Raw genomic sequence first — 17,156 nt, 5'->3', positions numbered from 1 at the left:
CTACCCTTTGCAGCTATAACAGCTTCAACTCTTCTGGGAAGGCCGTCCACAAGGTTTAGGAGGGTGTCTATGGGAATGTTTGACCATTCTTCCAGAAGGGCATTTGTGAGATCAGGCACTGATGTTAGAGGAGAAGGCCTGGCTCGCAGTCTCTGCTCTAACTCATCCCAAAGGTGTTGTATATGGTTGCGGTCAGGACTCTGTAACTTTTCCGCAAACCAACCGCAAACCAATCAATAATCGCTTTTTGCAATTTGCAATACGTATCGGCCTAAACTGAGGAAAAAACATTTTATTTTTTTTATATATTTTTGAGGGATATTTATTATAGCAAAATGTAAAAAATAATTTTTTTTTTTTCTAAATTGATGCTCTTTTTTTGTTTATAGCACAAAAAATAAAAACTGCAGAGGTGATCAAATACCACCAGAAAAATTTTGTTTGGGAGCCAATTGTCAGTTAAAACGACACAGTGCCGAATCGCAAAAAGTGCTCTGGTCTTTGGCCTGCAAAATGGTCCGGGGCTTAAGTGATTAACAGAACAATTTAACATTTTCTATTTTCCACATAGTTACCATTCACTCCCTTACCACGCGTTTATCTAAAAGTTCAAAACCATTTTACATTTTTTCATTGTTTATTTGGCAAAGAAAAAAATACAAATTATGTACAAAAAAAATCAACTTTACTATGTTAAGAAAACACAGCACACCACTTTCTTTTTATCAACATAGACCGGCTGTAGAATTTTTTTTTTATGAGTATCCATCTTGAGTTTTACTTGTGATCTCTCTGTTATATGGTTGCTTTACCCTGAAGGCGAAGATCCTCATTTGTTTTGTCAGTGGTCAGTGGTTACACTTCCAACCTCAGCCTGATCTGAGATTTCAACAGGTGTGCAGGGGTAGAATTTACAGCCGGTGTCCCATCAGAATCAGCGACCCGTTAAAATTGGTAACGGAAGTGATGTTCCTTCAGCTGCGCGTTGCGTACACCCGGTACCAGGTTGCCTAATCTGACAGAACACTGTCGTCAAAAGAAGGCAGAAGAAGACATCTTACTACACCCAGCTACATCTTTAATTTAAGTCATTTTAGCAATAAAGTGAGCGTATAAAAATAAATATAGTATATTGACTTCTGTGATGCTGTTAGCATGTTTGATTTTTTAAAGCCTAAAGGATTAGCGCTGAGCACTGCAGGGTGTACCAAAATGGCCTCCACTACCTTCCTACTGCTTGCGTCCAGCTTCTTTAAAAAAAATGTAACATCAAATCACCATCACAGATGTTAATATACTATATTTATTTATACAAGCTCAGTTCATTGCTAAAATTTGTCTAGCTGGGTGTACTAAGATGTCCGCTGCCGCCTTCTTTTGACTACAGTGCTGTCAGATTAGGCAACCCGGTATCGGCTGTACGCATACGCAGGTGACGGAACATCACTTTCGTTACTTAATCTGATGAGTCGCTGGCCATAGATCTTCTTTCCTGGAACTATGAGTCGGTGTTGATGGGGAAATCCCTCCCGCGAAGCTATAGTGTTCTCCTGGCAGGGGGGAGCCACCCTGGCATGGAGAACACACAGTGATAATTGCTAGCGGCTATAACCGCTTGCAATGATCACATGAAAAATCTGACAGGCTGGTTGTACCCAAGTTGATCAATCAATCAATTTGGGTACATCAGTCTGCCCATACATGGTTCACTAGGGACTGGCCGAGATTCGAACTGTCTATTGCTGGTGTTCTGACACAAAGTGTCCTCCTATCAGATAGTGTCCGGGCCCTACTGCGCAGGCGCAGCGCTTACGCAGTACGGGGGACAAGGAGAAGCCGAACATCTCCGAAGAAGAAGAAGAGTCCAGGTTGAAGCCCCACCATCCAAGTGGACATAGGGTTGCAGATAGTAAGAGGGCCACTCGCGGACTCGCTTCGCCCGCCACGCTTCGCCCGCCACGCTTCGGGCACAGCCTCGTTTCGCTCGGCTCTTTTATATTCTGACTCTATGTCCACTTGGATGGTGGGGCTTGAACCTGGACACAGTGCGCAGGCGCCGTTCTTCTTCGGAGATGTTCGGCTTCTCGGCGGACACTATGTGATGGGGGACAGTATCTGATAGGACACCGGCTTAAAAATGAGTTCCAGGCAACCAACTAAACACTCCGTTGAAATAAAATTTTACCTGCCAAAGGCTTTGCAATTGTGTTCAGCTCGTCTTGTAAACCAGACATCCCAGTGGCCTTACTTTTCTCTATTGCAGGTAATACAAGCTTGGCCACCAGTTACCCTCAAGCTGTGATTAGCAACTCTACCAAAATATAAATTGAAGCGTTTATAATTCCCTGGATTTTTAATTGTTTAATTACTGATACAAACCTAATTTAAATATGAAAAAAAAATATTTTAAGGCAAAAAAAAAAATCTGTAAAATATCTGATAGGAACAACTGAAAATAATCTGCCAACCTCTGAAGAGCCTTGTTGGTCTCCAGGTGGAGACAGAGGTTTTGAGATAGTTATATAGCTCCATCTTTGCATTTCCACCAGACTGTTTGGCCTTGGCATGAATGGTCTTGCACTGCTTGAACCAGAAGACTTTGAGGCTTGCTGTGGCCTGGAATGGGAACCCGGATCACAGTCTACTGTCTTATTGGGGTTTACTCCATTTATGACTGTTCCTAGCTGACGAAGCTGAGCCCTTTCCTCCCAGGCCAGGCCAGGTTTAGGGCATAGGGGGAGCAGGGGGAACCATGTTAGCCTGGAGAACAAACAGTGATAATTGCTAGCGGCTATAACCGCTTGCAATGATCTCATGAAAAATCTGACAGTCTGGTTGTACCCATGTTGATCGATCAATCAATTTGGGTACACTCAGCCTGCCCATACATGGTTCACTAGGGACTGGCCAAGATTCAAACTGTCTATTGCCGATGTTTTGACACAAAGTGTCGCCTATCGGATAGTGTCCGGGCCGTACTGCGCAGGCGGACAAGGAGAAGGCGAACATCTCCCAAGAAGAAGAAGAGTTCAGGTTGAAGCCCCACCATCCAAGTGGACATAGGGTTGCAGATAATAAGAGGGCCCCTCGCGGGCTCGCCTCGCTTCGCTCGCCTCGCTCGGCTCTTTTATATTCTGACTCTATGTCCACTTGGATGGTGGGGCTTGAAACCTGGACACAGTGCGCAGGCGCCGTTCTTCTTCGGAGATGTTCGGCTTCTCGGCGGACACTATGTGATGGGGAAAAGTATCTGATAGGACACCGGCTTAAAAATGAGTTCCAGGCAACCAACTAAACACTCCGTTGAAATAACATTTTATCTGCCAAAGGCTTTGCAATTGTGTTCAGCTCGCCTTGTAAACCAGACATCCCAGTGGCCTTACTTTTCTCTATTGCAGGTAATACAGCTTGGCCACCAGTTACCCTCAAGCTGTGATTAGCAACTCTACCAAAATATAAATTGAAGCGTTTATATTTCCGTGAATTTTTAATTGTTTAATTACTGATACAAACCTAATTAAATGTGAAAAAAAAATATTTTAAGGCAAACAAAAATCTGTAAAATATCTGATAGGAACGTTTATTCTGAAGTGTCTGTTTGTGCTGTTGGGATGCTGATAATTGGGATTGTAGTATGATGGGCTGTAGAGATACCAGATGTTTTTGTTTGCTTGCTGCTGAATTCATGGACAGGACTTTTCATTTCAGGTTTCCCAAGCAATGGAGATGACCATGGTGAATTTATGATGTTTTCACCTTGTTGTGTTGTGTTGTCTTGTCTGGGAGAAGATGACAATGTCTTCTCTGCTTGTTGAGTCTGGATTTCTACTCCCCGTGGACGTATTTCTACTGGCAGGGAACTTTGTCTTACTTTTCTGGCCTCCAATACCAGGGGTCTCAAGGAAAGAGTGTTGGGAGAATTTTCACGTCTTCTCCCAGATCTTGGAGAATCTTTTACAAGGTTAGAAGCTACAACTGGAAATAAACTGCCAACCTCTGAAGAGCCTTGTTGGTCTCCTGGTGGAGACAGAGGTTTTGAGATGGTTATATAGGTCCATCTTTGCATTTCCACCAGACTGTTTGGCCTTGGCATGAATGGTCTTGCACTGCTTGAACCAGAAGACTTTGAGGCTTGCTGTGGCCTGGAATGGGAACCCGGATCATAGTCTACTGTCTTCTTGGGGTTTACTCCATTTATGACTGTTCCCAGCTGACTAAGCTGAGCCCTTTCTTCCCAGGCCAGGCCAGGTTTAGGGCATGGTTTGCTTTCCTGCCAAATCTTTTTGACTTCTCTATACCTGGACTGTCTGTCTGTAGGTTCTTTCTCTTCCCTTAGTAATTCAGCCTTCTGTTTTGTCCCATCTGCAGATAAAAATTGTATATTTAACTTCACATTAGCTGACAATGACCTTTTGATTGTTTTGTTCTTTGAAGTAGAAGAGGGTGACTTCGTTTGTCTGTAATTCATTAGATCCTTGGCGTATTTAGTTTTGTTCTGAGTAACTAAACTTGTTCCCGTTGTAGGCCTTACACTATCTGCTGGCCATTGGCTGCTGGAGAAATGGATTTGCTTTGCAGGAACGTGCTTTTGGAAGTCGGACAATGTGCTGAAGAAGACAAACATGTCCTTCTGGTATGTGTCTGGCTTTGTGTCAGTTGCAGTCTGGAAAATAAGGATACACATAAATTAAATTATGATTTCAATGAGCCTTTACCCACCTCAATACCAGGTCAATTCTCTTAACACATGTACATTGCCTTGAAAAAGTATTCACCCCCCTTGGCAATTTTTTGTGTTTTGTTGCCTCACAACCTGGAATTAACATGGATTGTTTGAGGATTTGCATCATTTAATTTACAGAACATGCCCACAACAAGATTTTTTATTTTATTTTGAAGCAAACAACAATAGGACAAATAGGACAAACTAACAGAAAAAGTCAATGTGCATAACTATTCACCCCCCTAAAGTCAATACTTTGTAGAGTCACCTTTTGCGGCTATCATAGCTCCATGTCGCTTTGGATAAGTCTCTATGAGCTTGCCACATCTTACCACTGGGATTTTTGCCCATTCCTCCTTGCAAAAATGCTGAGTGGTACAGGTTTTGCTCAAGTACAGTGGTGTGAAAAAGTGTTTGCCCCCTTCCTCATTTCCTGTTCCTTTGCATGTTTGTCACACTTAAGTGTTTCGGAACATCAAACCAATTTAAACAATAGTCAAGGACAACACAAGTAAACACAAAATGCAATTTGTAAATGAAGGTGTTTATTATTAAAGGTGAAAAAAAATCCAAACCATCATGGCCCTGTGTGAAAAAGTGATTGCCCCCTAAACCTAATAACTGGTTGGGCCACCCTTAGCAGCAACAACTGCAACCAAGCGTTTGCGATAACGTGCAATGAGGCTTTTACAGCGTCCTGGAGGAATTTTGGCCCACTCATCTTTGCAGAATTGTCCTAATTCAGTTACATTAGAGGGTTTTCGAGCATGAACGGCCTTTTTAAGGTCATACCACAACATCTCAATAGGATTCGGGTCAGGACTTTGGCTAGGCCACTCCAAAGTCTTCATTTTGTTTTTCTTCAGCCATTCGGTGGTGGACTTGCTGGTGTGTTTAGGATCATTGTCCTGCTGCAGAACCCAAGTTCGTTTCAGCTTGAGTACACGAACAGATGGTCGGACATTCTCCTTCAGGATCTCTTGGTAGACAGCAGAATTCATAGTTCCTTTTATCACGGCAAGTCTTCCAGGTCCTGAAGCAGCAAAACAGCCCCAGACCATCACACTACCACCACCATATTTTACTGTTGGTATAATGTTCTTTTTATGAAATGCAGTGTTCCTTCTACGCCAGATATACTTGGACACACACCTTCCAAAGAGTTCCACTTTTGTCTCATCGGTCCACAGAATGTTGTCCCAAAAGTCTTGGGGATCATCAAGATGTGTTGTGGAGAAATTGAGACAAGCTTTGATGTTCTTTTTGCTCAGCAGTGGTTTTCTCCTTGGAACTCTGCCATGCAGGCCATTTTTGCCCAGTCTTTTCCTGATGGTGGAGGCATGAACGCTGACCTTAACTGAGGCAAGTGAGGCCTGCAGTTCCTTGGACGTTGTTGTGGGGTCTTTTGTGACCTCTTGGATGAGTCGTCGCTGCGCTCTTGGGGTAATTTTGGGCGGCCGGCAACTCCTGGGAAGGTTCACCACTGTTCCATGTCTTCGCCATTTGTGGATAATGGCTCTCACTGTGGTTCGCTGGATTCCCAAAGCTTTGGAAATGGCTTTATAACCCTTTCCAGACTGATAGATCTCAATTACTTTCTTTCTCAATTGTTCCTGAATTTCTTTGGGTCTCGGCATGATGTGTAGCTTTTAAGGATCTTCTGGTGGACCTTACTGTGTCAAGCAGCTCCTATTTAAGTGATGCCTTGATTGTGAACAGGTGTGGCAATAATCAGGCCTGGGTGTGGCTAGAGAAATTGAACTCAGGTGTGGACAACCACAGTTATAGTATGTTTTAACAAGGGGGGCAATCACTTTTTCACACAGGGCCATGATGGTTTGTATTTTTTTTCACCTTTAATAATAAACACCTTTATTTACAAATTGCATTTTGTGTTTACTTGTGTTGTCCTTGACTATTGTTTAAATTGGTTTGATGTTCCGAAACACTTAAGTGTGACAAACATGCAAAGGAACAGGAAATGAGGAAGGGGGCAAACACTTTTTCACACCACTGTATATCCCTGTTGTCAGGTCACCTAGAGGCGAGGTGACAGATGGACTCCATAGGGATCAGGAGTGCACCGCAAGGTTGTGGACCCTACGGCTGACTGCTACAGATGGGGGACAGATCCCACTGGGGTTAGAGCATAAGATTCCCTGGCTAAGGTGTGCACTGGCTAAGAAACCCCCTGCAAGCCTTGGAGTCCCCAGAGAAACGGCCTGGAGCTGGTAGTTGTAATGAATGTGTGGCTGCGACTGATGTGATAGGTGCGGCGGCAGATAGCGGTTGAGGTTGTTGAACCGGGGGTCCTAATGAGGCCTGAACCTGTTCAACACGCGATGCCAAATCCTGAAGGAATCGCATCACCTGGGTCTGATGCGATTCTTGGGTCTCAAGTCTGCGAACTAAGCTCTGCAATGGATCATCTGTAGGAAGCGGCACGTCAGCCGGGTCCATGGCTGATCAAACTGTCAGGTCACCTAGAGGCGAGGTGACAGATGCACTCCGTAGGGATCAGGAGTGCACCACAAGGTTGTGGACCCTACGGCTGACTGCTGCAGACGGGGGACAGATCCCACTGGGGTTAAAGCGTAAGATTCCCTGGGGTGCGGAGTCTAAGAGCCATCAGGTGTTCAGCAGCGCCTCTAGTGGTGAGGATGGACTTGGCTGCAACTGGCTCCAGGTCGCGACCCCCCAGGGTCCCCCAGCTCACACCCACAGTAGGCAACAGGAGGATAGGGATGGTGAGGGACAAAGCCAAGGTCAAGGGCCACAAGCAGACAAGAATAGTCGGGGACACGCCAAAAGGTCAGGATCACAGGCAAACAGGGATAGTCAAAGACACGCCAAAGTCGGTAACGGAAAACAGTATAAGAGCACATGGCAGGAAACAGGAAGCTAACACACAAAGGAATACACAATGGTTGATCAGCACTGATGGCCTGTAGTGCACAGGTTAATATAGGGCTCCCTGATAGGGCCTGGGGTGGAGCCATGCTTAGAGGAGAGGTTATAAAAACCACCAGGTGGAAGTGGCTGGCCTCTTAGTCTGAACACATGAGGGGAGGTAAGCAAACACATGAAGATCACTGCATAACCATGACACCTGTATTTAGCACCATCCATCTTTCCCTCAACCCTGACCAGTTTCCCAGTCCCGATTGCTGAAAAACATCCCCACAGCATGATCCTGCCACCACCATGTTTCACGGTGGGGATGGTGTTCTTTGGATGATGTGAGGTGTTGGGTTTGCACCAGAGTTTTCTTTGATGGCCAATAAGTTCAATTTTAGTCTCATCAGACCAGAGCACCTTCCTCCATACATTTTGGGAGTCTCCCACGTGCCTTTTCGCAAACCCAAAACGTGCCATTTTGTTTTTTGCTTGAAAGTAATGGCTTTCTTCTGACCACTGTGCCATAAAGCCCAACTCTATGGAGCGTATGGCTTATTGTTGTCCTATGTACAGATACTCCAGTCTCTGCTGTGGAACTCTGCAGCTCCTCCAGGGTTACCTTAGGTCTCTGTGCTGTCTCTCTGATTAATGCCCTCCTTGCCTGGTCTGTGAGTTTTGGTGTGCGGCCATCTCTTGGCAGGTTTGCTGCTGTGCCATGTTCTTTCCATTTGGTTATGATAGATTTGATGGTGCTCCTAGGGAACATCAAAGATTTGGATATTTTTTTATTCCCTAACCCTGACTTGTACTTCTCAACAACATCGTCCCTTACTTGTTTGGAGAGTCTCTTGGTCTTCATTGCAGTGTTTGCTTAGTGGTGCCTCTTGCTTAGGTGTTGCAGCCTCTGGGGCCTTTCAAAAAGGTGTGTATATGTAATGACAGATCATGTGACACTTAGATTGCACACAGGTGGACATTATTTCACTAATTATGTGACTTCTGAAGGTAATTGGTTGCACCAGAGCTTTTTATGGGCTTCATAATAAAGGGGGTGAATATATACGCACATGCCAATTATTCGTTTTTTATTTCTGAAAAATTGTTTTATGTATATATTTTTCTAATTTTACTTCACCAACTTAGACTATTGTGTTCTGATCCATCACATATAATTCAGATTAAAAAAAACATTGAACTAAAGGCTGTAATGTAACAAAATAGGTAAAAAAGCCAAGGGGGTGAATATTTTTGCAAGGCACTGTAAATATTTGCATTTTTTTTTTGCTACAAAATTACTTAGAACCCCAAAACAATATATATTTTTAAGCAGAAGCCCTAGAGAATAAAATGAAGGGTGTTTTTATGTCACATGGTATTTGTGCAGCGATTTTTTAAATGCAACTGTTTTGGGAAAAATACACATTAATGAATTTTAATGTTTAAAAACACAATATAATACCCATTTTATTTGTAAACTATAAAAGATGATTTTACACCGAGTAAATAGATACCCAACATGTCATTCTTTAAAATATAATATGGCCGTGGAATGGCAACAAATTATAGTACTTAAAATCTCCATAGTTGACACTTTTAGACCCCAGATCTCTCCTGTGTCCTTAAAAGTATCTGATGAAACGGAGATGGGTTTGATCAGATGCTGTTACAAGCTGGTAATGGTTTGAAAACATGAAACCAAAACCGAAAAAAAATCTTGTGGTTTCCAGTTTCATAGACCATAAAGATGATTAAGGAATTTTTGGTCCTACTTCATCTCTACGGTCAGCCGGTGGCTTCAGTCCCAGGTTCCCCCGGAGTAACGAGAGAGCCCAGAAAGGCAGCAGAAGGTGGCAGGGGGACCCGGTTCACCACAAGTAAAAGCAATCAGCAAAGATAGTAGGGTAACCCCCCAAAAATTCTTTAAATGTCTTATTAGTATAAAGGTCAGGTCTGAGCATGTAGGCCCTTTACAAAATAATCTAGAGTGGGCGACTGGGGACACAGAGAAGGAAAATGTATTAAATATTTTCTTCAGCTCTGTGTATACAAAGGAGCATGGGGGAGCTCATGTCCATAATGGGGGTGATATTGCCCAAATGATCCACAATGGCTTAAAATTGATATGGTGCAGAAATATTTAGACAGAATAAAGGTGGAAAAAGCACCTGGACCAGATGGCATCCACCCACGGATGATAAATAAATCAAGCTCTGTCATTTCAAAGTCATTGTTTCTAATTTTTAGGGACTTTTTAATGACTGGAATGGTACCACTGGTTTGGCATAGGGCCAATGTGGTGCCCATATTTAAAAAGGGATCAAAGTCTTTACCAAGTAACTATAGACCTGTTAGTTTAACTTCTATCATCAGGAAGATACTGGCGAGTTTAATAAAAGACCACATAGATGAGTTCTTGCTGTAAAAAAATATTTTAAGCAACAGACAGCATGGATTCATGAAAGACAGAAGTTGTCAAACAAACCTGATTTCTTTTTATGAGGAGGTTAGTAAAACCATGGACAGAGGGGTGGCGGTAGACGTGGTATACCTGGATTTTGCAAAAGCATTTGACACAGTTCCCCACACATGACGTATGTATAACGCAGTAGCTGGTGTTTTTTTCTTTGGGGGGGGAGGCTAAAAACAACACCCCCCCGGTCGGTCATCCAGTCTGGCGCTTACCCCATCTAGGTTGCAGGTGGGCCACTTTCTGATTGGCGAGGAAGAAGATTATTATCCCACGACTGGATGGGCACGGAGCGCAGTGCTCTGCGCCCCCGAGCCAACCCTTTTCTGAAGCCTATTAGAGCCTCTGGCTGTAATCACGTGCTTCAACCCCCCCCCCCCCATTGGAATCCTTGGTCCGACGCCCTGAATGTAGATCAGGGGGCCAGACGCATGGATGAGGAAGAGGGGGGGTTGCACCCCTAATAGATGGGCCGCCACTGTAAGGTAAAGTCTGCAGGCCTGGAAAAAAATCAGTTTGTACTGTAAATGGATAGAAAACTGGCTAAGAGACCAAATTCAGAGAGGAGTGGTTAATGATTCTTACACTGAATGGTCTAAGGCAGTGATGACGAACCTTGGCACCCCAGATGTTTTGGAACTACATTTTCCGTGATGCTCAGCTACACTTCAGAGTGCATGAGCATCATGGGAAATGTGGTTCTGAAACATCTGGGGTACCAAGGTTCGCCATCACTGGTCTAAGGTTATTAGTGGTGTACCCCATGGTTCAGTGTTGGGACCCTTACTATTTAATAACTTTATAAATGATATTGGGTCTGGGATTAAAATTACCATTTCAATGTTTGCAGATGACAACAAGCTATGCAGTGGAATAACGTCCTTACAGGATGTCTCCAACTTACAAGCCGATCTCAATGCACTGCTAATAGGACAACAAAGTGGCAAATGAGGTTTAATGTTGATAAATGTAAAGTTATGCACTTTGGAGCTAAGAATATGCATGCATCATACATGCTAGGGGGAGTACAACTGGGGGAATCAATGGTGGAGAAGGATCTGGGTGTTCTGGTAGACCATAAGCTTAATAATATCATGCAATGCTAAGCTGTGGTTTCCAAAGCGAGCAAAGTCCTTTCTTGTATTAAGAGAGGTATGGACTCCAGAGAGAGAGACATCATCTGTTCACCTCATCTGGAATATGCAGTTCAGTTTTGGGCACCAGTTCCGAAAAAGGATATCGGGGAACTTGAGAAAGTGCAGAGAAGGGCAACCAAACTGATAAGAGGCATGGAGGAACTCAGCTATGAGGAAAGATTAGAGGAACTGAATCTATTCCCTCCTCAGAAGAGGAGATTATGGGGGGATATGATCAACATGTATAAATACATAAGGAGTCCATATAGTGAACTTGGTGTTGAGTTTTTCGCTTTAAGCTCATCCCAGAGGACAAGGGGGCACTCTTTACTTTATAAAAAAAAGAGATTTTATTTCCAAATACAGAAAGGCTTCTTCACAGTTATGCCCTGTACACACGGAAAAGGTCCGATCGGATTATGTTGTCAGAAAATCCGATCGTGTGTGGGCTCTATCTGACTTTTTCCATCAGAAATTTCCAATGGAAAAAGTTTGAGAGCAGGATCTAAAATTTTTCCACAACAAAATCTGATCTGACTTTTTCCGATCGTTTGTAGAGAATTCCAACAGACAAAGTGCCACGCATGCTCACAAAAAAATTACGAGATGAAAGCTATTGGCCTCTACGTAGTCCCGTCATGCGATTTTCCAACAACTTTGTCCGACCGTGTGTATGCAACAAACGTTTCGGCCAAAATCCGTCGGAAAAAAAATCAGACAGATTGTGTACAGGGCATAAGAGCTGGGGAAAATGTGGAATAGACTCCCTCAAGAGCTGGTTGTGTCCAGCTCAGTAGATTGCTTTAAAAAAAAAAAAGCCTGGATTCTTTCCTAAATGAATATAATATATATATATATATATATATATATATATATATATATATATATATATATATATATAATATAACTGGACACTGACATTTATAGGTGAAGTTGATTCAGGGAAAATCTGATTGCCTCTCGGGGGATCAGGAAGGAATTTTTCCCCTGCTGGAGAAAATTGAATCATGCTGTGCTGTTTTTTTTTTTTGCCTTCCTCTGGATCAACTGTGGGTATAGGATTGTATGATTTTTTTATTTTATTTTTTTCCCTTTTATTGGTTGAACTAGATGGTTCTTTTTTTCACCCTAACTATGTATATGGTCACTGATCTGCTCAGTGAATCTCAGCGCTCAAAGGGGAACATTATCACATACTATAAGATACAATATAAATGATGTCCCTCTGTTTACCTCAATGTGAGCCCCGTGTGTCTTCTCTCTGGGTGTAATCACTCTCACATCAGATTTTATCAATTCATCATCAATGCTCAGAGAGACTCTGTCCACATTTGTATTATATTGCCTGTTGCTGTAATACAAAAATAAATGCATTATTATTATTATTACATTCATACATCGGTCATCAGTGGCACTCAGGGCAGGACTTACGGTGGTGGGGGCCCCTGGGCTTGAGTCACTTTCGGGCCCTACCTTCTATACATTATCGTATTTATTAGTGTACAACTCACGCTGTATTTATCAGCGTATAACTCGCACCCCAAGTTTAGGAGGGAATTTTAAGGAAAAAAAACTTACATTTAAATGCCCATCAATGCAGCCTGGCAGTGTCATTTGCAGCCTTGTCAGTGTAGCCTTGTCATTTACAGCCTTGCCCCAGTGTCATTTGCAGCCTTGTCATTGCAGTCTTGAAGTTTAAAAATGGTACCGCCGAGATACAGAGTCCTGTGTATCTCGGCGGCTCTCGGGTCCTCTTGCAGTCCCGAGCGGAGCCGAGAGTAGTGTACTCAGCTCGGCTCACAGTCACACCCAGTCCCTGTGTTATGTCCATCATAGGTCGGGACTGGGTGTGACTGTGAGTGGAGCTGAGCTGAGTACACTCGGCTATGTATCTCGGTGGGGCCCCCTATTGGGCGGGGCCCATGGGCTTGAGCCCAGTCAAGCCCAATGGTAAGTCCTGCCCTGGTGGCACTGTATGGATAGCTTTAGGCTTCACATAATTATTACAATATAAATGTAAAATCTCCTTAGACCCATGAACAACTATATTGTACATGAGTCCACTGATTAGATACAAATTGTTTGGATCAGGGGCAGCCCGTCCATTAGGGGTGCCCGGGCACTTCCCCCTCTCTCCAGGCCACCCCATATATGCAATGGATAGATTCATGGCCGCCGCTACCATCTTCTATTCATGCATCCTGCCCCTTTCGGGGTACCGGGCACATGAATTACAGTGGCCAGGGTGGTTTTTTTTTTAAGCACCCGATTAGAGCCAGAGGCTTTAACAGGCTTCAAAATAGGGTGGGCTCGGGTCGCAGAGGATGCCCAGGGAGAGGCAACCCCGACCCGTAAGGCTTACAAGTGGTCACAGATTTCAATGTGCCCCCCCCACATAGGAAGCCAGAGGAAAGAGGAGCCAAGGCATCCAGTAGCTTCTGTGTGTTGCCATGTTTGCGTCAGGACTCAATTGAGTGGATTCCTGACACAAACATGGCAACACGGGCCCTACAGGTCGGGGGTTGCCTCCCCTTTGAGGGTGCAGAAGGGACGATTTCTCAGCAGCATCCAGGATAACCAGTGGGGGAATCTTCTGCTTTTTCTATATGTCTTTTTAAAGAAGTCTCCGGATAAACGGGTCCATTTGGTGGAAAGGAAATATAAGAACCCCCTGAGGAAGACCATAACCCCAAAAGGTCGTAATGCATTGGGGTTTTTTCCAGCATCGGACAGTATAACATAACCAATTTTGTGGGTAGCATATTTTGATGCATATTCCCCATAACAAAAACTTTTTATAATACTATTTACTGTTCAATCTGCTATCCAATCCAAGTTGTCTCGTATCATGTAAACCAGAGTTCATGTTTTAAACTTTTGTATTGTGTAACCCATGTCCAAAGTTGTTTGTCAATAAAATCAATTTTTATGAAAAATCTATTTTTTTGCTGCTAAAAAACCCCATAGGAAACCTCAATGTGTTTTTTGCAAAATTTTAAAATAATGTTAGACTTGCTTTATTATAGGTGGATATATTACCTGGAGTCGCATATAAGTTCCATGGTGTTGCCAGTACTGCCAACATTAAAGTGCATGTCAGGGCGAACTAAAAGGAAAAAAAAAAAAAAAACACATTCAGAACATTTCTGAAATTCAAGTATATTTCCAGTTTTTTTTTAAAATGTAACTAAAGGCAAAACTTTTTTTTTTTTTGTTCATTGTGGATAAAGTAAGGGATGGCAATACCCCTGTCAGTTATTTGTTTGCCATCTGTGTCCCATTGTTGGGATTTTACTTCACTTCCTGTCCCATAGCCAAACAGGAAGTGAGAGGAAATCACTCTAAAGTGAAGGAATCCCTGCATGACACCAGGACTAGTATCCCCATTGGAAAATGTCCCGTCTATCACTGTTCTGATGTCAATCAAAAACATTGGGATCTTCTTTTACTTTTGCTTTCATTGATAATGGTAAACAGGACAAATAGAGAAGATAAACCTCCCTAACAGGGGGCACAGACAGCAATTAAAACTGACAGGGGTTCTAATACCTCTCAAATTTATCGAAAAAATAAATAAAAAAAGTTTTGCCTTTTGTTATACTTTAAAATGTTAAAATAAGTAAAGAAAAATACAGTAATACCTTGGATTATGAGCATTATTTATTCCAGAAGAATGCTTGTAATCCAAAGCACTCGTATATCAAAGCGAGTTTCCCCAGAGGAAATAATGGAAACTCAGATAATCCGTTCCACAGCCACTGCTTGTCTATGCAGCACCGCATGTGTATGAGGTGTGGGAGCACCGGAGACACTCAAAAACACTCTGAGATGTTCTGAGACACTTGAAGGATGCTTGGAGACACTCTGAGACCACTCAGAGACGCTCAGAGATGCTTGGAGAGTGTCTCCGAGCGGTACTGCACACTCCAGGGGCTTGAACCCTGCTCGTCTTGCAAGACAACGCTCACAAAGCGAGTCAGAATATTTAAGAAAAAAATAGTTCGTATTGCGATGGCTCGTAAACCGCGTTACTCTCAATCCGAGGTTCCACTGTACCTGATGATCCGTGAGAAATCCAGGGTGCTCTTAACATCCTGTTAGGAATGATGACACGGCTCCTTTGCTGGACTGAGGTTCCAAGCCGTGTTGTCAGCTCTGTCTGCAGGACTACAGACCTCTGCCTATCCCCCACCATCCCTGTATCTACAGGCATATATGGATTTCTTTCCCAGGAAAAAGCATGCAGCTGCCTTAACTCCCAAGAATCTATCCACACACTGTGTAAGAAAAGACTTCTTGGGAGATCTGGGAGACTTGCCTTTGTCATCAGGAGTCAGTTCCCCCCTGCAAGAATTTTTAAAGCCTGGTAGTAAAGGGTTTGAAAGCCATAAAAGCGGTTTACCACTACAGAAGCATGGTAAAAGGAAAATTTATATGGGGACATGCTCTAAAGGGGAGGGGGAGGTTTGAGAATGACCTTGACCCCTTTCTCACTGGGGCCGCTCCTGTGTCTCCAATGTGAAAGCCCCGAGGGCTCTCACACTGGAGCGGTGCGCTAGCAGGGCGGTAAAGAAAGTCCTGCTAGCAGCATCTTTGGAGCGGTGATGGAGTGGTGTGTACACGCCGCTCCTTCAACGCTCCTGCCCATTGAAATCAATGGAGCAGTGTGGCTATACTTTCAGCAAAGCGCTGCTGCAGCAGAGCTTTGCAGTGGTTTTAACCCTTTCTCGGGGGTATTCGGCCGCTATCGCGGCCGAATACCGCCACTAAAACAACGGTAAAGCGGTGCTTAAAATATCGCCATTTTACCGCCGACGCCACTCCAGTGTGAAAGGGGCCTTTGGGTAATGCCTGGGCTGGACTTTACCTTTACATTTATGCTGTAGTGGTGACATTACACCTTATTTATATCTGCTAAACCAGTGGTCTCCAAACTGTGGCCCTCCTGGGGCTTGCTTCTATCCAGCCTTTTAAGCGCTATTCCATCCATAACTGACACCAATGATGGGCACTAGTCCTCCCACTGATACCAATGATGGGGGACTATTTCTCTCACTGATACCAATGATGGGGCACTATTCCTCCCACTAATACCAATGATGGGGCACTATTCCTCCCACTGATATCAATGATGGGGCACTATTCCTCCCACTGATATCAATGATGGGACACTAGTCCTCCCACTGATATCAATGATGGGACACTAGTCCTCCCACTGATACCAATGATGGGGCACTATTCCTCTCACTGATACCAATGATGGGGCACTATTCCTCTCACTGATACCAATGATGGGGCACTATTCCTCCCACTGATACCAATGATGGGGCACTATTCCTCCCACTGATACCAATGATGGGACACTATTCCTCCCACTGATACCAATGATGGGGCACTATTCCTCCACTAAAACAACGGTAAAGCGGTGCTTAAAATATCGCCATTTTACCGCCGACGTCACTCCAGTGTGAAAAGGGCCTTTGGGTAATGCCTGGGCTGGACTTTACCTTTACATTTATGCTGTAGTGGGGACATTACACCTTATTTATATCTGCTAAACCAGTGGTCTCCAAACTGTGGCCCTCCTGGGGCTTGCTTCTATCCAGCCTTTGAAGCTCTATTCCATCCATAACTGACACCAATGATGGGCACTAGTCTTCCCACTGATACCAATGATGTGGCACTATTTCTCTCACTGATACCAATGATGGGGCACTATTCCTCCCACTGACACTAATGATGGGACACTATTCCTCCCACTGACACTAATGATGGGACACTATTCCTCTCACTGACACTAATGATGGGGCACTAGTCCTCCCACTGATACCAATGATGGGGCACTATTCCTTCCACTGATACCAATGATGGGACCCTGTTCCTTTCACTAAAACCAATGATAGGGCATTGTTTACTTCAAATGATGCTGGAG

General features: G+C 43.7%; 1 protein-coding gene across 3 annotated transcripts in view; it reads right to left on the bottom strand.

Moving 5' to 3' along the window:
- Positions 1 to 618: 618 nt before the first annotated feature.
- LOC143926616 (uncharacterized) overlaps positions 619 to 17,156 on the bottom strand; it is a 57,058-nt gene continuing 40,520 nt past the window's right edge. For 2 of the 3 annotated variants that reach the window (XM_077450517.1, XM_077450519.1), the window contains exons 7-9: positions 14,264 to 14,330; positions 12,458 to 12,575; positions 619 to 4,663 (exon numbers count right to left, since the gene is read on the bottom strand). In XM_077450517.1, the coding sequence (XP_077306643.1) occupies positions 3,581 to 4,663; positions 12,458 to 12,575; positions 14,264 to 14,330 (1,268 nt within the window). In that variant the 3' untranslated portion in view covers positions 619 to 3,580. Of the gene's footprint in view, positions 4,664 to 12,457; positions 12,576 to 14,263; positions 14,331 to 15,280; positions 15,890 to 17,156 lie in introns of those variants that run through there. The other variant, XM_077450520.1, reaches the window with a different exon arrangement.

This window comes from Lithobates pipiens, unplaced genomic scaffold, assembly GCF_037356315.1.
Source record: "Lithobates pipiens isolate NorthernLeopardFrog02 unplaced genomic scaffold, aLitPip1_a1.2 Scaffold_23, whole genome shotgun sequence".
Taxonomy (NCBI): Eukaryota; Metazoa; Chordata; class Amphibia; order Anura; family Ranidae; genus Lithobates; species Lithobates pipiens.
This window is presented reverse-complemented; position numbering and strand designations above follow the sequence as displayed.